A 23,186-nucleotide genomic window follows, 5' to 3' on the forward strand; every position below is an offset into this window, starting at 1 on the left:
CAGACAGCATTATTATATAGCTTTCAGTCTTAAACCTGATTTTCATGATGTTAAGAACTTAAAATAGGGAACATTAGGATAATTACTAGTAAAGTCACATTTTTTAATAAAAATAATATATTTTATATGTGATGCATAATCCCTGCCACATCTTCTCTGAAGTGTTTTTTTATGTAGACTCAAACTGGTGTTATTAGACCAAAATACATAAAGGTGATATTTCTCCAATTTGAAAGATTTGTATCCTGTTTTGTAGAAGAGGAAACAATCCCAAGGAGATTTCAGCAGTGGAGTTGTAAAACCAGCACATACAATTTATTCAAAAATTTATGGTATTACTTGGAATTACATATTAATTTGAATGACAGGAAGTTGAAATTAAATTATGCAAAACAATGTCTGCAATGGGGGTTGCAACTAGAAAAACTTATTGTGTGGAAGATTCTACAACACAGTTCCAGCATAGTTTGGCTCTGCATAGATGAACAAGCTCTAGCTGTATTGTACAGTTGTACAGATAAGCTTATTATAATGCCTTTTATCAGTGTTGTAAGTTCTTCAAAGTGATCAGGATGCATCCTCAGAGAATGTAGGGGAAAGCTTTTATGAAATTACATATAGGACAAAAGCTGATAATTTTGTCTTACATACAGAAAGTTCCTCTGAAATGTTTTTTCTCATATGGTATTTTTTCTCTGTTATGTATCCAGATAATCTTTGGTCTTTTTGGTTTTGGGTTTTTTTTTTCTCTTTTAAGGCCCTGTGGATTTGTTTCCGTGAATTATAGTGATAAATATGTTCTTTAATAACACAAATTTATATGCATTTGTTTAGAAACAAACCAGAAGACTCCTCTTACTCCTTCAAAGGGCTTGTAGTTTCCTGGGGTTTTTTTTGTTTTCGTGTTGCAGTTTGTTATGAAGTGATTTAGCACCAGTGCCTAAGGGCTACATGTTCCATGTAAACCACTGATAGAACATGGTTTTGATCTGACAGTAGATGTAGTCCCTGGCACTCTCCTGTCTTTTATTTCTCTCTCGGTTTCTGTGATCTCATCAGTATTAATAGTTGTTTATTCCCTTGTAGGTTTTATTAAGGTTTCTTATTTTAAACCTTTAGAGGTTTTTTTCCTAATTAGGTTTTGAGCCTTGTAGCAAAATAAGGCTTAAAATGAGGCTTCTTCATTTTATTGAGTCTGTAGCAACTTGGGATAGCCTCCATCTCGCCTTCTTTTAGATCTGTTACATAAATGACTACAGTTGAGGTGCTAATCCTGAATTCTTCCTGTTATTTAATGGGGAAAATCTGGCACTTTAATAGTAATTCAGCTGCTCAACTTCAGCTATTTACATTAGTATTAGATGAATCATGCCTTAGGACTCCTGTGGCTTCATCTGCATTAAGTATGAAGAGAACCTGAAATGGAAGACCTAGCTCACACAGAGAACATCTATGCTGTAGGTATTTATTGAAATGCACTCTCATTCCAGGAACTAAACATATGATGAAGTAGCTAATTACTATTTAACTCATCAAATCACAGATTGGTTTGAGTTTGAAGGGACCTTAAAGATCACCCAGTTCCAACCCCCTGCCATGGGCAGAGACACCTTCCACTGGACTAGGTTGCTCCAAGCCTCCTCCAGCCTGGTCTTGAACTCCTCCAGGGATGAGGCAGCCACGATTTCTCTGGGCAACCTGGGCCAGTGCTTCACCACCCTCACAGGACAAAACTTCTTCATAATATCTAAGGATTCAGTTCATAATGATTCGGTTCTTTCCACCTTACTCCTCGGTCTGTGTCTACACATGTTTTTGCTAAATCTGTTTGAGGCCAATATGGTTACAACTATTTTCATCAGACTTCTGCTTCTGTAACACGTATGTATGAACACCCTGTTCTATGTGTTTTAGGTACAGAAATACATAGTTATAGAGTGTGTCAGAAAAGCTTCTTCCATGTGATAACTCCAGAGCTTAAGCTGCCATTGAGGTGAAAAATGTAGAGGTGCGCATACAATCCCATAATGTGTTCAGCCACTTGCTTAGAAAATCCATTCTCCATAACTGAAGGGAATAAAACATTTATGCAACATGTAGTTGTAGAATATGGTTGGTCAGCAACCTGGTATATATTTCAAGTGCAGCTTAGTGCACCTTTAACTGTTGTCACACCTTTTTTTTTCCTGCCCTAGAAATGATACCTTTTTTCCTGATACTATTTGATGATCAAGTTTTATTTTCCTCCATACTTTACTCTTATCTCTCAGGCTTCTGTAGAGACACTCTATTGCACTTTGATCTCCAGTTTAGCTTGTAGGTTGTTTCTTTCTTGCAAAACTGTAGGTTTTAAAGGGATTTAGTGAACAAAGTCATTTATATTTATGATATGGACATCACTTTCCAAAATTGTCTTAGATCATCCACATTTTCCAGAAAAAAATTGTTGTTGGAGAAGATGAAATTTCCAGTTAAGTTCTGGTGAAGTTTTTTGCATTCTATAAGGAATATAAAAGTAAAAATGTCAGTGCTTTGTGTGGCAGAAAGCCATTTAAATTTTAATTGGGGAAAAAGCTGAGAGACTGGGTAGTTGTCGACTGCCAACTGCCAATTTGCTGAAATTTCTCTGTTCGAAGAGCTGGCTGTATTTCAGGTAGGGGCAGCCTGTTTATACAGCCTGAGAAGTTTGTAATGGTGGGGTTTAGGTTTTTTTCATTAAGTCACACATTTATGTCATGAACTTCAGTGACTTGTACCATGTTCTTCAAAGGAAAGCATTTTCAGTAGAACTTCAATTAACCAACAGCTCCTATAGTAAGAAAAATGAGCAAGCTTAAAGTGGTTTCAGTAGAACAATGATAATGCGTGAGAAAGTTTTGGCCATTTCCATGGAGACAAAAAATAAATCCATTGTGAAAAAGATTTTTCTAATAACTCAGTTGGATACAATAGCTTGCCAGATTTCAGAGTTGGCTCCAGCCTTCAAAGGGTCGTCTCTAGACTTCATGTTGTAAAGCATGCTGAAAGCAAGAGTGACATCTCCTTTATACCAAACAGTGGATTCAGGAGGCACACAAGCCAAGAAAAATTACAGTTTCAAAGAGGGAAACGTGCAACAATTAAGAAGAATTTTTCTTTATTCTTGTGAATGGAGGTGTTTTTGATATTTGATATTGCTACTGAAAACTATGTGCAAATCTTTGTCCATTCACTTAGTACTTCAGAATGCAGATCTTCTGCGACCAGCAAGGAACTGTGCTCTTATTGCAAGTTTGTGTTGGAAATCTCTATTAAAATGTACTGTTTAAATATTTCAGGTGGAAATCGACACAGCATTGAGTGATCTTGAAGCAGCTGACTTTGCAGAGCTGGTAAACATTTTATTTTTTGTTGTTTGCATTGCCTTGGTGTCATCTTTAGTAGTTCAAAAAAGCATTAATTGCAAACTCATCCACTTCTTTTAATCAGGTGGGAGTGAAAGCAAAGGTACACTATATTCTTGTTTTAAAATAACGCAATTACAATCATTCCCTTTATCCTCAATCTCTCCTCATGGTTAACTTTATAACTGTATTATAATCCTATAGGATTAGTCACTGAAAACCTATGATTTTCTGTAATTTAAGTCCATAGGATGTCTACAAGGGCACTCTAATTCCAACATAGCTGTTGTTAAGCTTTTTTCTTCATACAGGTAGCTGTCTCCCTCCCAAACAATTGTGAATAAACCTGAAAACTTCTGTGGAGCACTGAGAACTTAATTTCCCAGTTTACAGAAAATATTTAAAAGTTATACAGAATACTGGTAAAGGAGAAGATAGCAATTTACTGAAGTGTCAGTCCCTGTGTGTGCTCTTTACTCCACTGTATATGACAGTGAGGTGTAAATATATTGAAACTTCAGTTTTATTTCCTAATGAAAGAGCTTTCTTAAACTCGCGTTCCAGAACAGTTATTTTAAAATTATGTTATTTATGCTCAATTATAACATACCTATAAAGATAACTTGTTTGATCACATATTTAGCATAACAATTTTGGACATTTTCTTAATTATGAAAGACCTTAACAATTTTTAAAGCCTAAAATACAAGGTAGGCAGACATATAGTCCATCTTGCAAAAGAATTTTAAAAAAGAATCACCGTACTAAACAACCTGGGTGATTAGTTACAGAAAGCAGTGCTAGGTTGTTATTTATTTGCACAGAAATGGATTGCAACAACTTAATTTCAAGTATAGTATATCCACTTAAAGACAATGTCACTAATCTGAGAATTCTAGGCATATAAATTCAAAGATCAATGACTGGGTATCTTTTCAGTAAAACAGCAACTACTGGAAACAAGGCTTTTGACTCGGAAGTTTAACTCTAGGAGGGCCTCTGGTGTCAGTAGTTATGCTTCAACCACTTCGCTTTTTAGGACTCTGAGAATCCTAACATAATATCAGCATAACATAATCCTAACATAATATTAGCATATCCTAACAAAAGAAGTTTATGGACAGATTAGAAATAAGTAGAGAATCTGTTATTTTGAGCTGAAAATTGTTTGAGAGCCTTAGTGACACAAAAATGAATAATGGACGCTAAAAACTCTGTATTTCACGTTGCTCTCCAGTATTAACTTCTATACTATTAATAAGAAGTGGTCAGAAATGAAAGCGTTAAATAAGATATTGATTTCAACTTACTGGAATTAGTTGTCTTGCATTTGATAAATAAAAATTCTGAATTAAAAATTATCCCATGGTTTTTTTTCCCCACAGTCTGAAGACTATTATGACATGAGAAGATTATACGTGATTATGGGCTCTTGTCTTTTCTACAAGGTAGTATTAGCGACTACGGCCTAAAGATTAGGAAAATATATACAGAAATCTAACCCAGGCATGGAGTAACTGTTTTCAGAATTTCACAAAAACAAAAAAAAAAAAGGATGATTTGCTTATATGGTGTTTCTAGTAACAGACCTAAACCTCAAGCACCATATCAGAAAAAAATAATGTCAGGAAGTGATATGTAGATCATGGAATCATACACTGGTTTGGGTTGGAAGGGACCATAAAGAAAATCCAGTTCCAACCCCCTGCATTAGGCAGGGACACCTCCCACTAGATCAGGTTACTGAAAGCCTCATCCAACCTGGCCTTGAACACTTCCCGACTTGGGACGTTCGCTGGGCAACCTGTGCTAGTGCCTCACCACCCTGTAGTACTAATGATGTATTATATCATCAGTAATAAAATACTTCTTTGAACCTCTGTCATGTGAATTTTGCTGCATGTGATCCAAGGGCTGAAGAGAAACATTAAAAAGAGAGTAATGGGAGTCAATTCAAGTGAGGCTGTAATGATGTTCTAGCAGGAATTCTTTTGTTCATTGCTTTTTTCAAATAAAGAGAATGGGTGATATATCTTTAATCTGTCTGTAAGTCAAAGACTTCACAAATTGGATTGACAGCTTTTTCCCTTTGGCCTCACTTGTATTTTTCAGTATTAAATGTAGACAGTGTATTCAAAAGTACAAAGAAGGAGTAAGATTACAGCCTTCGCTTTAAGAAAATTCACACTTTAAGGATTTTGTCATGCAAGTGTTCTTTATGCTGGTAGTATTATGAGGATAGATTCCTAGCTCAAATGGAACTGCAAAGTATCTACCATGACAGTGCTTTAACTGTCATGTGCTTAGTACTTGAAACACTGTTGTAGTATGTATTTTCTTGGAGAATTGTATTGATTCCAGTGAAAACTGTATTTTTGGTAGGCAGGAAAAGAGAATTAAAGCACTTTAACTCTGTAGCTAGTTTGCAAGCCTTTAAAGACAGGCATTTCACAGCTTGCCTTTGATAACTTGCCTGTATGCTGATGTTTTATTTGTTTATATTTCGGTACTTTGATTCTTTAGATGTGGTGCAAAAGCTCAGTGTTATCTGTTATACAGCTGCATACTAAAAAGACAGCTTCTGGCCAGAAAGCTTACAATGCATGTGGAGCATAGAAATCTCTATATGAAAAGCACTCTGAACTGCTAAGTGGTGGTGTTGTATTTCTTACTGAATGCACTTCCTTTTCTGTGTTTAATTAAGGGTTACTTGATTGGTAATCACTTGCCAAAGGAAGATCTTATTGATATAGGTTTATATTGTCGGCACTATTGTCTGTTACCCTTGGCAGCAGAACAGAGGATTGGTCAGTTAGTGATATGGCGGGAAGTATTTCCACATCATCATATCCAGCCATGTGAAGTTTCAAGTTTTACAGGATACAAGGAACCTGAAGCAAGATACTTTTTACTCATAGTGGGCTTGGTAAGTTAACGTTTCCACTGTGCCCTTTCTCTGATGCTCTGCTTCGCTGTTGTGTGTTGTCTACTGCCAAGATCAAAACTTACCATGCATTTTATTTAGTAATAGTACAAAATATTCATATTATAGGATGTAATCATGGAATGTAGTCTCTCATAGAGTAGCATTATTTATATATTTGAAAAGGCTGCAAGTTCAAGTATAGTTTTGCATTCTTTTTATGCCATTTCACCTTGAAGATGTTTTTACTTCGTGATCTCATATTTTCAGACAACTCATTTCAGAAATGGGGGGTTTTTAAGTATTTAAATGTATTTAAAGTATTTAAATGATTTAAATGATAGCTTGATTAATTTAAATAACGTAACAGATATCCTTGGACATGATTTGACTAGCAAAAATCAAAAACTCCTCTGGAGATGAGAAAGGAGTGCTGTGTTTTGCCTAAGTATTAGATGAGATATAAATATAATACAGCACATAGTGTGTATTAAACCAAAGGCTAATGTTGGTACTTCCATGTTTACAGAGACACTTTATGCTGTGTGTCCTGCTAGAGGCAGGAGGTTGTGCATCAAAAGCTATTGGGAATCCAGGACCAGACTGTATATATGTAGACCAGGTCAAGGCCACTATACTTCAGTTGGAAGGAATAGATGCCAGCATAGAGGAAAGGCTAGATTCTCCTTCCATCCCGCCTTTATCTTGTGCTGACTGGTTCCTTCCTGCAACACGTGACAAACTGGAGAGCTTGACCACCTCACCCATCCTGAGCAAGCTACAAAATACTCCCAAGTCAGTAACCGCTCCAGCGAGCAAAAGGACCCTGTTTGGTGACTCCTCCTTAACGACGCATAAGCCAAGCCCTGCGAGAAACAGCGGAGGACCCGATCACGGTGATGAAGGTGCTGCAGAAGGTGAAAGCAGTAATCCACAACCTGTAGCAGATCAGGTCTGAGAACAAAGACAAAGAGAATTGATAAGGCTCTGGTGGGTTTGGGGGAGGTGGCAATTCTTTTAAGAACTCTTAACTAAAACCAATACTAGAACAAAAATAAATCAAAAAGCCTCTGTATTCAGTAGAAAATACTTCTGTTACCTTGGGAAGCTTTATGTCAGCCTCACAGCAGGCACTTTTTTATGTTATCATAGCTTCTAAATATGTATTTTCACATGACTACAGTGAGCACAGCAGCACTGGAATCAGAAATAACTGGAGAATATCCTTATAATGGTATAAGCACAAGTTATCAGAATAGATGGCTGTACAGTTGTATAATTGCTTCTAATCCATTTTAGTTTAAAACAGGCTATAGTATACATTTATTTAATTGATGGAACTGTTTGGGCGTTTTAAAAGATACTACATTATTTCCTTCCAAGTAGGTGATTTACTGGTTTGATTCTGTTCTTTTATGAGCCGCTTTCCCTGTTAGTTCATCTACCTGTTTGTTTTTCAGGCCACTAGAAAAAAACATACCCTACCAAATCCATTTCATTTAGGAAACCTCAAAAAGAACCTTTCAGAGAAAGACACAGAGTTTCTTAATGCTATCAAGTAAGGAATTATTTTTTATTCAGCATGTCATTTTTAAGGTCATACTTGGAACTTTTTTTCAATCTGCACAGGTCACACAAGTTCTTGTGTAATTTTATTCTAACAAAAACTTTGCTATGCAAGGATTCTCAAAAGTGAAGAGAGTTTAAGGACAACTGTTTCTCAAGAATATGTCAGTAGAACATATGCAGTTGTCACACATACATGTGACCTTGGAAATTCAATTCAAAAGAGATTTTGAGGCACATACCTTGTGCCTCCCTGGTAGGTGTACAAAAGACAAAGAAGCTGTGATCTTCCTAGTTCCCAATTCTTGCTTGTGACAGCACAGTCTGCTCTGGTGTTTTGTTTGAGCTTTGAAGAAAGCTTTCCTTCCCCTGCCCCCTAATTTCTAGAAATAGAAATTTTTTGGATGTCTGTATCCATTTTTGTAACTCTATTGTAGTTAGCAGAAAAACAGTTCTGTCTGTAAGTATATGTTGTTTAACTGAAATTTATTTCAAAGTTATTTGAATGTTAAATGAATTCTTCTATTTTTGAAGGTTGACATCTGGTCCTGAGAACACCCTCTTCCACTATCTATCTTTGGAAACAATGCAAGGAATCTTTATTACTCCAACTCACAAAGAAGTAGAACAGCTCGGTGGCTCCATCCACCCTCAGTTAATTGAGAATTTCTATAGATGCTGTCTTTCAATTCGTTCTGTTTTTCAGCAGTCCATGAGGAAAGAGGTATGGAAGCTTTGTTTTCTGTTTTTCTATTTACGTTCTCAGCTCAGTATTTCAAGATTGTTTTCACTTCATTATTTAAATAGTTGACAAGCAGGCTGTCAGTGTGTCTGAACAGTGACCAAAAAGAGCCTCTGATGACGAGAAGGTTGTTTATTCGTAGTGTCTCTGCTCTCTGTGCTACCCAAGACTGATTATGCGTTTGCCATTCAATAACATCTATAATCGTTTGTTCACATGGATATCTGCCTGGAAGGTGACTGGCTGGAATCATAGAATCATGGAATAGTTTAGGTTGGAAAGGACCTTAAAGATCATCCAGTTCCAGCCCCTCTGCCATGGGCAGGGACATCTCCAACTAGATCAGGTTGCTCAAAGCCTCATCCAGCCTGATCTTGAATGCCTCCAGGGATGGGACAGCCTTGACTTCTCTGGACTTTCCATGGAACATCCATGACTTTCTTGGATTTTAGACTAGGTGGGATGCAAGAATAAGGAAGGCTTTTTCCCTATACAAAGATAATGATTCAGGCCTTGCTGTAGACTTGGGTTGAAGCTTGATCCCAGCTGCCAGAGCTTTGTATGTGCGATTGGTATTTAGGTTAGAATTAAAAATGGACAGATCTGACATCAGGAACTTTGTGTTTGATTAAAAATTTTAGTGTACTCCAAATGATCTGTCTGGAGTAAGATGGTAGTAGTAACACAGGAACCTTAACAATAGTTGTTAGAATGAATATATGAGATATTCCATTCAGATCAGACATTTTGTGTTCAATGCACACCTTACTTTGCTAAAATCTGGTTTGTTAATTGCACAGTTGATTTTTATTGACATGAACTGTATAAGAGTAACATTTAATCTCTGCTAGTTCAGCGACCTGCTTAGTCCTTAGAGAAATAATTAACTATAAACTTAAGTGGAATACTGTGTACCGGTTGCATTTTTAGATGCTAAAGTGACAATCAAAGTGAATTAAATTAGAAATGGGAAATAGCAGTATGATTTTATTAATGTTTTCTTCAAGTTACCAAAGAAATCACTTCTCATTAGACCAATCTGCCTTGTAAATCATCTGGGAATTTTTAAGTGTTAGAAAGATAGGTTAATTTGGTGGATTGTTCTGCCAACTTCATATGATACTGGGCCCAGTAGGATGTTGGCAATGATTCAGGTATTTTGGGCACCTCTGTTCGGACATGGAGAAACACAAAAGCAAGCAGAGAGAATACACACATATTTCTTATCATCAAATTGCCTTTGGTTACAACTGTTAAATAGACAGTTTATAGTTCAGATTGAAAAAAATGCATAAAGAAACTACTCAGCCATTTGGCGTAGCTCATAGAGAGTGAAAAACACATGCTTGAAAGTCAAAACTTCTGGTTTGGCCACAGCTACCTCAGCACATGCTTTTCTGGCTTCTTCAGACGTGAGTACGGTAGGCAGCAGCTGGGTTCATTCTGCTCTGAAAATCAGAAATAATTGATGAACAAAGTTACTCGTTTAGAGAACTTTGGAGTGGTTTTTGCATGTTGACTACAACAATTAATGCTGAAATTGGCAGGCTGTGTTATGGCATGAGGATAAAAGAATGATCAGAAGATTTCTTGTTCATAGTGCATGACTACAGCTTCAAATATAGAAATGTACTATTATACTGCTTGTTCTTTGACATCAGCTAAATATTGTTATAGCTGGGAGTCAGAGAATTGCACCAATAATTCAAAACTATTGTAATCTGATCAATAGTTAATTTTGCCTCAATTTTTGAGAGCCAAAAATTCACAAAGTAACTTGTAAATGTGTACATGAATATTACATAAATTTGAAGTCAAGCAAAAATAAGCAGTGTAGACTTAAACACTGAAATATACATCACTGTAAGTAATTAGCAGCCCTGGCCTCATTTTCTTCATCATTATCTTAGTATTTTCATACTCGTAAATAAAATTGGAAGGAAAGAAGTTTTAATGCATATGGAAGTACAGACGTATATAGTTCTATCAAATATATCTTCTTAATACATATTTTTTTCTTAAGTATTTTCAGTATGAATAGCATAGCGTACGATGTGCTAAAATACAAACAAATGTCATGATAACGAGACTAGGTTTTTGGTGGGGTAGATGATTAGGCTGAGTACTAACATATTCCCTAAATCTTTTTGAGTGGCAGTATTAGCAAGACCAGGGTTTGAAACAATTCAAGGTCAGGTTCAGTGAGGCTCTGCACAACCTGATAGAGTTGAAGATGTCCCTGCCAACTGCAGGAGGGTTGGACCAGATGACCTTTGAGGTCCCTTCCAACCCAAACCCTTATACGATTCTATCATACTAAGGAAAGATACAGGAAAGGTTAAGTCATCTATTGTGAAATTTACTCCGCTCTATCAGCTAACAGTAATTTATAATATGCTTTATGAATTTAATCCAAAGCTTTAGAGAGATTTAAAAGACGTTTTCTCAGGCAAGTATCAGCTGTGTTGTTTCTTCAGATGCTAAGGTGCATTTCACTGTTTCTTTTACCATTTTTGAGGATTTAGGATAGTCGTGATGTTTTGACTGTATTTTCTCTTCTAGATCTTTACCCACACACACATCTTCAGTATTGTAGGCAGATTGAAACATGTGGTTTCTGCTTCTGCAAATGGCAGACAAGTTCCGTGAGGTTTTTCTTTCAAGCAAACCTTTTCTTTCACCTTTGAAGCAAATGATTGGAACAGAATTTTCATTGGTGAATCAAGGGATGCCCTGTCTTAGCACCTCTCTTAAGGCAGATTTGTTTCAAAGGGATTTCCACTTGTGTTTCCATAATCATTCTTCAAAAAGAGGGGAAAAAAAGATTTAGAGCTTGTTTTCTTCGTTAGTACATAGGCATTTAAAAAATAGTAATAAACTTCCCTTGAATTCAGTGGGAAAAGAGTTAAATTCATGACAAACCCTTTCAAAATTCCTCCTGGGCTTCTCTCCATGTCCAGTCTGGTCTTTATCCCCATGCGTTTCTGGTGAAAGAGACCACAGCTTTATTGGACTCACGGGACTGCTGAGCACCAAGACAGAGGAAAAGGAGAAAAGTAGGTTTTGTGCATGGAATTTTACCCTCACTGAACAGGTACCAGGAGTGCAGTTAGAAATAACTGGAACTCCTGCAAGGTTTATTCAAAAGCTTGGTACAAAACGTAGCACTAAAAACTCAACAAAACACAAAATTGTCTTTATTTTCTATACATCTTATCCACTTATACTGAGCAAGAGCAAGAAAATGCTCTGAGCAAAGTGCTTCAGCTGTTTATTTACAGAAAGAAATCCCAGCCCTGACCAAGTTTATTCAATAGATTTTTACTATCGCAGTTCCTAATTAGGGAGGCACACAGAGAAAGAAAGATGAGAGCTTTAGCTGTTGTAACGTACCTTTTTAAAGAAGCTGTGTTATCTCAGACATCTTTTTAGAGAAACATTGTTCAGCCAGAAGAAAAAAATAATCAAAAAGGGGAGCATGTGCTTACCTCCAGGTTCTTTAACAATGCAAAAGTCCGTTGATGCCAAAGTAACAAAACTGTGGAGAAAAAATCATGTAAGCAAGGTAGTTCTATCAATCTGGCTTGTGATTCTCAAGCGTTTATGTAAAAATATTTCATTCTATACTAATACATCACCAATTCTTTTACAGAAAAAGAAAAAAGGAGGCAGAGGGATTTCAGAATTTAGTAAGGAAGCCGAGGAGGACCTAGGTGTGGTAAAAGAATACGGAGTTTTGTTTGAGTGCTCTCCTGACAACTGGACTGATCAGAAGAAACCACCGCCAACAATGAGTTACTGGGTTGTGGGGTGAGTTTAAAGACAAATGAATGTTTTCTTCCAGAGTTTTCAATTTTGAATATGCCACTGTAAGAACACATTTAACATCACTGATCAACAATGTTTCTCTAAGCTGACTGGCTGAGGTAGCTCTGATTTGGGATCTGGAAACTTGCATTGGTGGGATGTCCAACCTGCAGTAGAACATTGTGTGTTACACCAGGTGAGCTCCCTGCCAGCGTGTTAACACTGCAAAGCCCGCAGCCTTTGCCGTGCTGCTCTGTGCTGTGCAGTCATGCTGAAGCATTGTAATTGTACTCCCAATACCCTGCGCTTCCTTTGTGCTGCTCACACTCCTTCTGACCTCTCTATTCCCTGCTTTGCAAGTAAATCCCGCTTCTCTTGCCTCCACGCATAACACTGAGTCAGGGACACAGAGACATAAAGTGAACAAATGTAGTGGTTGGTTGCGTTTTTTTCATTGAGAACATCAAATCAACCAGCTAGTATGTTTGAGATATTCTGAGAGGGAGTTTTCCTTCCTCAATTTCCTTTTAAAGTTCTGCCATTGTCATTGTAAATGGATTGTGATTTGTGTCGTTATTTATACCTACTTTTAAGTTTTTTTCTTAATGATGCATACAGTTATTGCTATAAGGCTATGCCTTATTTGCATTACAGGCATTAAATATTTAAAATAATACAATTTTTTAAAAATAATCAATATTAGATGTAATGAGAAAGTAGTATGTATCATTTCTTCACAACTGAGAATGTATCAGAACTTGTAATTGTTCAAGTCCAGGCCAGTAAGCTCTGTTCTGTAGCCACAACTTCTCATATGTTATTCTTCCCTCTGTTAACTATATTTTGTGCTGTCTACATTTTAACTGAAGTAGGCAGGCAGTCATATTAGGAGTAGTCAGTCAATGGGATGCTTCCTTCTTTCCTATGTTCTTCTTCTGTATTTGGGATTCGTACTAAATAAATAGGAAGAAAAATGCAAATGCCTGGTTAAATGGAAGCTATGCTTTCACCATACAAAAAACAAATTCAGGCAAGGGGTGAAAGGAAGGTAACTGATTATGCTTGCTTAATTCATAAAGTTATTATTTTTTACCAGTTCAACTATTGCGCAGATAGGAAAGCCAGAAAACAGCAAAACACATTTCTGAATATGGCATAAGAACTTTTTTTCTGATACAGTGAAAGGAAATGTCATCCACAGGTGATTGTATTGGCCAGGAACAATAATGCAGAAATTCTCTAACAGAGCTTTTGTTCAGCTTGTTTGTCTTCAAGTCAGATGTTTAAAAGAGAAGCAAGAAAAACAATTGTTTCTCATCATGAATGTACGCAACTACAAATTGTGTGCTATCCCAGGGGTTGGAAAAATTAACGTCTTTAAACATTTTTAAATGTTCACACTGCTGTTGATAGCTTTTAAAAAATAATTGTTCAATCTCCATATTATCAAACAACGTGTTAAATGTGGGGCAGTCTGTGAGTAGAGCAACATGCTCCTGCTATAATGCCACAAATAGTTATGCACAAATATTAACAGCTTTCCTATTTCAGTTCTTCCCCTAAAAGAGCACATTAGATTGACACGGGAATGCACCTACCCAGATGTATCCAGTTTGGAAATCTGGGAATACCGGGGCTGGTTCCCAAGTACCTTGATGGCAGCTTGTAGCCTGGAACTCGGATTACAGGAAACAAACCAGTACCATATATATACAGATCCTGAAAAATGAAGAATTTTTTCCATACACAGTCTTGAGAAAACTAAGCAGAGAATAACTTGATTTAAAAATCTAATGTAGTGAAAGAAGTAAGATACTGCAGGAAAGCCACAGAAATTTGCTCTGTTACATATCAACATCTGACTGAAACCTCAGTGTACAACCAGAATATAACAAACAGTTGAGGAGAAAAAGCTGACACTTTTGTCATAATAATAATATCTCTTATTATTTTTTTTTTCTCCTGTAGGAGACTCATTCTACATCCAACACCTCAGGAGTGTTATGTCTGTTTTCATGACTCAGTCACAGAAGCTGCTGTTGAACTGGCCTTTAAACTGTCCTTTGGCTTAGCTACATAGATGAGCTCTGCGAACACTGAGCCATCCTGCAGGGTGTTGTCACCTCTTTAAAGTACTTCAATATAAAGAGAAATTAACTCAGTTGTGGCACCCACCCACGACGTATCTTTGAAATGCTTTCAAAAAAATAGATGCTACCTTGTGGTAAGGATGCAGGTAAAACTTCAGTGATGATTCCAATGATCTCATCAATTGAATACTTAAAAGGATTTCAGAGAACCAAAGTTCTTATTTTTATATACTGTCGAATTTCTTATCCTGATACTATTTTTATTACAGGAAAACATCACACAATTTGTACATTCACTGCTGTTCAGTTTACAATACACAACGTACAATGATCAGCAGGTACTTCAAAGTACTCACCAAATATCTGGCAATTCGTGATAGAGGGGAAAAAAAAAGGGTTTCCAATTAATTAAAGTTTCGCATCTTTAAGGGTGTGAAAAATCCTGAGTGTTTTCAGTGTCAACCAATACAGAAGTCTTTTACCCAGCTCATGGCATTCAGCTCACAAAACTAATGGTTTAGCATTTCTGCCAGTATGGTCTCCTGCACACTCGAACACTATGGAGTGGGTGATATTTTACTTTACTTCATGAGTTTTAACTATTAAATAATACTTATATTTGTTAAAACACAATTTTGAAATCTCAAAAGAAGCTGGGGGGGCAGGAGGGTGATGGTTTTATCACCTCTGCATGGACTCAGCTGTTTTTTATACTATAGTCATAATTTCGTAATAAAAAAATGTATATTTGGCAAAGACCAGTAAAGCGTTATTCTTCTTTTTTCTTAATGTATTTTCTCATTTCTTTATTTATACAATATTTGTTTAGCCAGCTCTTCTACAATTTGCAGCTGGTATTGGGAAAAATGTTAGGTTACATCCATGTCAGGCAAGTGAAGGCAAGCTGTTTGCAAAATCTGAAGTTTACAAAATTCAGCTTTCCTACAGGTTGTTAAAATGTTCGCAATCTACAGACCACCTGCTCCTACAGCTTTTTTTACCAAAGTTTAGTTTAAAATTTAAGATTCTAGGGGTGGGAACCTTTTTACACACAGCCTAGATCTAGTTGTCTGCACAGCATTTCATCATCTTCTCAGAATCATAGAATAACCAGGTTGGAAGAGACCCACCAGATCATCGAGTCCAACCATTCCCATCAAACACTAAACCATGTCCCTCAGCACATCGTCCGCCCGTGCCTTAAACACCTCCAGGGAAGGTGAATCAACCACCTCCCTGGGCAGCCTGTGCCAGTGCCCAATGACCCTTTCTGTGAAAAACTTTTTCCTAACGTCCAGCCTAAATCTCCCCTGGCGGAGCTTGAGGCCATTCCCTCTTGTCCTGTCCCCTGTCACTTGGGAGAAGAGGCCAGCACCCTCCTCTCTACAACCTCTTTTCAGGTAGTTATAGAGAGCAATGAGGTCTCCCCTCAGCCTCCTCTTCTCTCGGCTAAACAACCCCAGCTCTCTCAGCCGCTCCTCACAAGGCCTGTTCTCCAGCCCCTTCACCAGCTTCGTTGCTCTTCTCTGGACTCGCTCCAGAGCCTCAACATCCTTCTTGTGGTGAGGGGCCCAGAACTGAACACAGGATTCGAGGAGTGGTCTCACCAGTGCCGAGTACAGAGGGAGGATAACCTCCCTGGACCTTCCATGTCAACAGTGCTTTTTTTTTTCCTTTCTGCTGTTTCTACTTGCTTTTCCCGAGTGCTTTTCATGCAATGCATGACTAAAGTTGCATTTTAAACAATGGGATCAAAAAGTTCAAGTCTTCAGGAAAGTACACTCACTTCCTTAGGCTGTCATGATCAAATCTTTAGATCTCGCTTTCACTAGTAAATTACACTGTTTAGAGTAGTTCTAAAATAGTCAGTCAAATGCCCACTCTCACAAAGTGATTCACAGCTTGTCTTGAATCACTCAACAGTTGCTGTTCCAAGCAGGAGAAGTCTTGATCTTGAAGTTCAAGTATATGATTGTGGCTTTTGTTAATCAGTCACATCCAGAATTTATGGTTCCTAGAAGATGGGAGACAGTATTTCAGTTTGAAACCTGCAAAACTGAGTTATATCAACAGTGCTTTAGATTTGTTCCCCATCTGGAAATTAAGCGACGTGAGATTTATTCTGTTTGACAAAAATATGTAGTGGTGTGGATGTGGTGTTTGCTGTGCTGCATTTAGTGGGCTTAACAGCTTTTACAGAACCTGTACATGTGAGTGTGCACAGAAGTGTCCTCGTGTGGGAAAGGGTCATGTTACTGATGTATTCAAGAGGTGTTCAAGGTCAGGTTGGATGAGGCTTTGAGCAGCCTGATCTAGTGGGAGGTGTCCCTGCCCATGGCAGGGGGTGGAACTGTTGATGATCTTTAAGGTCACTTCTAACCCAAACCATTCTATGATATTTGTCTCATTTCAGTCTTTTAAAAGCTGGGCTGTGTGGTTTGAATGCTAAAAAAGGAAGATATTGGCATGCTTTAGAAAGAGGATAGCTAATCAGATGGGCTTGCTCCTTCACAAGGAGCTCCTTCAAAAGAATTAAGTTCACCTGAATATGGTACATATTTTATACTCAAAGCAGTGTAGTTCAGCAACAAAACACTGCAAAACTTTCATTAATCACTACTGCTACACTTACAGAAATGTTTGCTGGTTTTTTTTGTCAACTAAGCTGTGTTTTTCACTTTTTTTTCTTTTTTTAAGAGTCCAAAAGGATGACAAGATTTCATTTCCTACAGAACACAGGCTTTTATCAGGTATCCTCGACACAAATCTTGTAGCTTGGTAATTTTCAGGCTGTGAATCGGTGTGTAGAATTTACGTTAAAAGTTATAGATACAGACAAGCTTCTAAAGGAGTTAAAATGTGGTATAAAGGCTCAAAAGAAATTGGTTCCTTTTGCCTTAAAATCATTACTTGTAAAAACTATCAGCAGAGCAGTGTGGTGTACAACAAATCACTGGAGTACTGGAGTCAAAATGACTCATGTCAAGGGAATGCAAGAAACAAAAGTTAGCATTTAAAACCCCCAACAATTAAAACATTTTGACTGAACAAAGAGTATTTCATGCCTTCCTTAGTCGTAAAGTCAGGAGATGTAGGGGGCATAAAGCAGTAATCTGGAAGGAACTGGTACTCCTGACCTGCAATGGAATGGGAATAAATAACATTTACTTATCCTAGATAATGTTTATTAACTCATAACTCAGTATGATCAACAACTTCCCTTTGTTACCTGGCTTTTTATTCCCTAGTTCTTGGGCAGGGAAGAGGGGGCCCATTCCCACAGCTGACAGAGGTTTCTGGGATGTTCCTGAGCTCTCTGCAGGTCTTCCTGCCCGCAGCTTAGCGAGATGCTCCCTGGAAGGGATCCAGGTAGGAGAAGCAAATGGCACAGTGTCTGGGCCCGGCTGCCAGTAGCAGTGGGGACAGAGGTGGCTCAGCTCCTTGCTACCCTGACACCATCAACTTCTGAGGAAAACGGAGCCAGTTAGGTTCCTGCCACCACCTGCTTTTGGGGAAGAGGAGGAAACAGCAGGGGGGCAGCCAGGGCAGGGCCATGCACCATGTCAGCCCTGCAACACAAGGACCTCTACAACCTCACCTCCTTTTGGAAGGACCTGGTGGCCACCATCCCCAAGACAGCATTAGTACCTGTAGAGCGGATAAAGCTGCGAGTGCAGGTCTCATCCAGGCAGATCCAGGAGGACTTGGCAGTACAGGGGCGTTGTGGACCGCTTCATGTGCATCCCCAGGGAGCAAGGTAAGGACCTGGGTCACTCCACTGTCTCCACGCCTTGCCCTCTCTCTCCCAAACCTTGTAAAAACAGAAGCTCTTAGAAAAGCCATTGTAGCAACAGTGATGGAGCATCCATCACAGGCTGTGGGCATTTGCAGGAGTGCAGGTACTGGCGGAAGAGGTGGTGAGGGGGGTGTTACGGAATCGTAGAATCATTAAGGTTGGAAAAGACCCCTAAGACCATGAAGTCCAGCTATCAGCCCAACCCCATCACACCTACAGCTGTTGCTGCTGCTTATGTCCCCACAGGGTTTTTTGGTTTATTTGCTAGTAGCAAAGTCATGTTCACTGGTATTTGTGAACAGCATAAAATATGCTTAACGTCTTCCTTGTGATGGTCTTAGCAAAGCAGCATTTTGTTTGGCATCCTCGTGTAATGTACAGGAAAGCATGATAAACATAAATGAAAAACCAGTTTTGAGTTTTGTCTTTAAGGAGTCTTTGCCTTCACTCGTAGTAACAAAAGAAGCTGCTCAATGCAGCTTCTTATACATTTATCTTAGGGTCCTTTAGTGTAGAAGAACAGGGTAACAAAGGCACTATCGAGTATCTGATGGCTTTACAAACCCACCCTCGTTGCTTTAATATGGGGTGTGAGCACCCCCTGTGGAAGCAAAAATGCACAGGCAGGCTTCTACAGGAAACAATCCCTACTTAGTTCTGTGAAATATTCTGTTCTGTAGTTTACAGACTGCAGTTTACACAGATAGCCCTCATCTCAGAAATGCACAAAGTAAGGAAGTGGAAATCTTCTTAGCTATTTTGCATCATTATTGATGCCTCACATGTGGTTTTAGGTTTTCTTGTGCTAACACTGAATGCCTGCATCTGTTGGTGTCAGAATAAATCTGGATATCCAACACCAAACGCCTGAAAAATAAAAGACCTGAAAATGAATGGTTTTGGCCCTGGTTACAGCTCATGCCAAAGCAGAAACAATAGAAGGAATATTGTAGAATGCACTTGGTGTAGTATGTACTTTGGAAATGTTATTTTAAGGATCTATTTATTTTTCTGTAAGATTTCTCAGCTTTTGGCATGGCTATTTGGCAAATGTTATACTGTATTTCCCAACACAGGCTCTCAACTTTGCTTTTAAGGATGAATACAAACATCTTTTCATGTCCAAAGTGGATTTAAAAAACAGGTAAGTAATCTCTTCCGTATTAGTTCTGTTTAATAAGCATAGTAGATCTGGTCAAGAGCTGTGCAGTTATTTCAGCATGGTTGCTAAACAGTGGTGGGATATTGATGAGATTTTGTAATGAGCTTATTTTTTAACAAAGAAAAGTAAGCATTGCTTACTTTTATAGCTTATTGCTCAAGGTAATGAAGTAGAACACTATATGAGGACAAGCTCTTCCTATACAAGAAACTTTATGTTTGTCATTTCACTCCAATGAAATTACAGCTGCTTTTATTCTAATGTGGCAAGTTCTTGGGTTGTGTCCCTCAAGCAGAAGTCTCTCATTTTACTTTTTTTCCACGTTATTTTCTTGATAATCATAAGTATGTAAGTGTCAGAATACACATGCAGATAGTAAAGTGCGTATTACTGCTGTAAATAAGTAATACTTCACACTGAAAAGTGATTTCCTGGTACATGGAAAGTTAGAAACATACTTCTCAATAGTAAAAGCATTTTAAGAACGTGGTTTTGTACAGTGCACTGGAAGAGTCTCCTATAGGAAAGATGGGGATAGACTTTTTAGCAGGGCCCACTGGGGCAGGACAAGGCATAATGGTTTTAAACTAAGGTAGAGTAGATTTAGATGGGGTAGAGAAGAATTTTTTAACAATGAGGGTGGTGAAACACTGGCCCTGGTAGTGCAGGTCCCATCCGTGGAAACATTCAAGGTTAGGTTGGATGGTGCTCAGAGCAACCTGATCCAGCTGAAGGTGTCCCTGCTGCCGCAGGGGGGTTGGACCCAATGACCTGTAAAGGTCCCTTCCAACCCAAAGCATTCTAAGATCCTATGAAAAGGAGCAGATTTAGGTTATACCTCATAAAAGGCAATTAAAGTTTTGGGCTACCCTGCCTTACCTTGCAGTTCTATGTAGTAAGGGAAAAGTCCCTTAACTTGGATGGGTTCTTGAAAAACACAGAGATCAACACCCATGGAATTAATTACAAGAAATATTGGTCTTGGAATGTGAAATGTTGATATTGGCATTTGACGGATTACATAAAATTCATCCATATCAGCAGAATAGAAAGTAAGTTATTCATATCAAATTTAATGTGCAATTAGCTGGAAAAATCTGCTTTATTTGTGTCTGTCTTAGGTTATCTGTTTTAGGATTTCTTTAGTTAGGTTTTGATAATTCAAGCAAAAATCCAGTGTTCTGTGCTTTCTCTTGTTGACAGTTTTTTCCTGCAGTGCCAGAAACTTTTCTTGCCATAGGCTTTTCTGGTGGTGCTGACCAGAAGGAATGCTGTCAGTCATTAAAGTTTGATTAATCTTCTAGTGCATGCAAATTCTTAAGCAGTCTTTTTCCAATTACAGCCACTTTGTATGTAAAGAGTTTAAGGTTGCTGTTTTCTTTCTTTTACAGTGGAAAAAGTAAAACACTCATGATGTAAATAACATCGTGTTTATAGTTCTTCCAATCTCCTTGCCGTTTCCCAGCAGCGTTTCCAGATGTCTTACATGTGTACGAGCCTGTGACTCAAATTTTAGAAACATTCCATGAATAACACTCAAGATTAATTTATTTAGAAGTATAGGATTTAGCAAAGGAGCATATCCAAGCTCAGGGTCTCTGGATGCTTTCTTACATGTTTTGTGCAGGGTAGGAAATGGGGAGGACAGCATGGATACGTGCATTAGGTTTAGCTGGACTGTCTTTTTCTTTTAAATTTTTCTATTTCTCTTTCTTTTCTATTTCTTTTAAAAAGAAATAACAATTACTAAAACCTTTAGAATCATAGAATGGGTAGGGTTGGAAGGGACCCTAAAGATCATCCTGTTGCAACGCCCCTGCCATAGGGAGGGACACCTAAAGCCTAAAAATGTGCATTTTATAGAGGGTGCTGCTGAGCAACAGTTCCAAGGGCTTGGTGACCGCATTATTAAAATTACAAAGGCAGACAGACAGACTTCCTTGCCTGTATGAGGGCTTTGTGTACAGGGAATCATTCCATAGTGAGCTTCCTATTTTGGATGTTATGTCACCATTGAGGTAGCTTTTCCAAACAAAAATGCACACGTTTTAAATATTTATCACTGTATCTTAAATATTTATTATGAACTAATGAGGGTGTTAGTTTCAGCTTCTGTCTTTACAGTTATTTCTGCTGAATAGAGTATATTATTAAAAAGAAAAGTCATTTTACAGCGGGATTAATAATAGAAATGATCAAAATCATATGCTGTATCTGCTGCGTTTGACATACATTTTACAGAACTTCTACAGGCTTCCATTTCTGTTTTATTTTGCAGGGATTCTTGCCAAATCCAAAACAAACTCCATTCATTTTTTTTTCCTTTTCCATTGTTCAAGTTGTGACTACTTGCTCAGGAATGCTGTCTTATGCTTTTGACACTGTCAGGAGAGGCATGATGATGCAGGTACGGTCTAAGTGTACAATCCTTTTCTGAAAATCACTTGCTAGATTTTTAAGTTCAGTGTGCTCGTTGAAGCACTCTGTAGCCTCACAGCGGGCAACACTATTCAGAAAAGAAGTGGAAACATCGCCAGAAAGACAAGAAGCAAAATTAAATAATAGTATTGTGGGAGTTTGGTTAAAGTATGTTCAGTTCACAGCTTGGTGAGTGCTTTTAGGAGAAAGGCAGGATCTGTTTTCATTTTCCTACTCAGAAGACAGACATTTGGAGTAAGACAGGTTTGTGGGTAGAATAATATCCTTTATTAGCCCAGCTAATGCACTTAGAAAAGCAGACTTTGTGGCACACAGCTGTTCTTCAGGTGTGAGGCAGAAACAGTAATCTTCAAAGCTCAATACAAGCTCAGAATTATTTCTCAGCATGTGATGGGTGTGATGGTGTATAATTAGCAATTAATGCTGGGTCTTGTTGCCAGCTATTAGCTAATTCTAGTAGGTAGTTCAGTAGCATTTGAAGTACATTTAATAATATAAATTCTTGTTATGAAGATCATCCTTAAACAAGACACAAACAAAAACAACACACAAAAATGCTCTTGAAAAATTGGGACCTGTTTTTTCCCTGCATCCCTGAGGAAGTTTTACCATAGGATAATCACAGAATCATAGAATGGTTTGGGCTGGAAGGGACCTCAAAACCCATCCAGTTGCAACCCCCTGGCATGGGCAGGGACACCTCCCACCAGCCCAGGCTGCTCAAAGCCCCATCCAACCTGGCGTTGAACACCTCCAGGGATGGGGCAGCCACAGCTTCCCTGGGCCAGGGCCAGGGCCTCATCACCCTCAGTGTGAAGAATTTCTTCCTAATGTCCAAGTAATGGAAAAGATTTGTTAGTTACAAAGAAGCGTCTCCACGTGTTGTTTCAGGGGTATCTTCTTTTCTCTCGGTATTCCAGAAAGCCAAAAGCAAATCAAAAGAAACGCTGGCTTAGAACCTGCTTAGGTGCTTTCAACAAATCCAAGGAGATAACTTGGATTCTTATGTAAAGCCTGCATACCTCTGATAATCTGGCCTAAATAACAAATCCTTGAAGCTTACGGTGGACAAACACTGTTGGCACTACTGACTTCTTCCTTTCAGACTAAATATGATTTCACTGACTTCAGATTCTGCTTCATCTGCTTCAGCAGCAGCAGGCCTACAGCTTATGCTGTCTTTATTGTTAAGTGCTGTGCTTCCTGAGGCTTTACCACAAAACTACCTGTATTTCTGGTAATTAACTTACCACTAGGACAGAGAATAGTATCAAAATT

At 38.2% G+C, this 23,186-nt stretch overlaps 1 protein-coding gene and 1 long non-coding RNA gene across 2 annotated transcripts in view; both read left to right on the top strand.

Annotated features, from left to right (window-relative positions):
• INTU (inturned planar cell polarity protein) overlaps positions 1 to 15,259 on the top strand; it is a 44,248-nt gene extending 28,989 nt beyond the window's left edge. Inside the window, exons 9-16 of the mRNA XM_069854969.1 lie at positions 3,318 to 3,371; positions 4,769 to 4,831; positions 6,088 to 6,309; positions 6,836 to 7,258; positions 7,767 to 7,864; positions 8,407 to 8,596; positions 12,267 to 12,424; positions 14,390 to 15,259. Of these exons, the coding sequence (XP_069711070.1) occupies positions 3,318 to 3,371; positions 4,769 to 4,831; positions 6,088 to 6,309; positions 6,836 to 7,258; positions 7,767 to 7,864; positions 8,407 to 8,596; positions 12,267 to 12,424; positions 14,390 to 14,501 (1,320 nt within the window). The 3' untranslated portion in view covers positions 14,502 to 15,259. The remainder of the gene's footprint in view (positions 1 to 3,317; positions 3,372 to 4,768; positions 4,832 to 6,087; positions 6,310 to 6,835; positions 7,259 to 7,766; positions 7,865 to 8,406; positions 8,597 to 12,266; positions 12,425 to 14,389) is intronic.
• Positions 15,260 to 17,224: 1,965 nt separating this feature from the next.
• On the top strand, positions 17,225 to 21,957 carry LOC138719797 (uncharacterized). Its single transcript, XR_011337304.1, has 3 exons — positions 17,225 to 18,268; positions 19,384 to 19,451; positions 21,748 to 21,957. It is a non-coding gene; the product is annotated as an uncharacterized lncRNA (long non-coding RNA).
• The last annotated feature ends 1,229 nt before the right edge of the window (positions 21,958 to 23,186 follow it).

This window comes from Phaenicophaeus curvirostris, chromosome 4 (assembly GCF_032191515.1).
Source record: "Phaenicophaeus curvirostris isolate KB17595 chromosome 4, BPBGC_Pcur_1.0, whole genome shotgun sequence".
In the NCBI taxonomy this organism is placed as follows: Eukaryota; Metazoa; Chordata; class Aves; order Cuculiformes; family Cuculidae; genus Phaenicophaeus; species Phaenicophaeus curvirostris.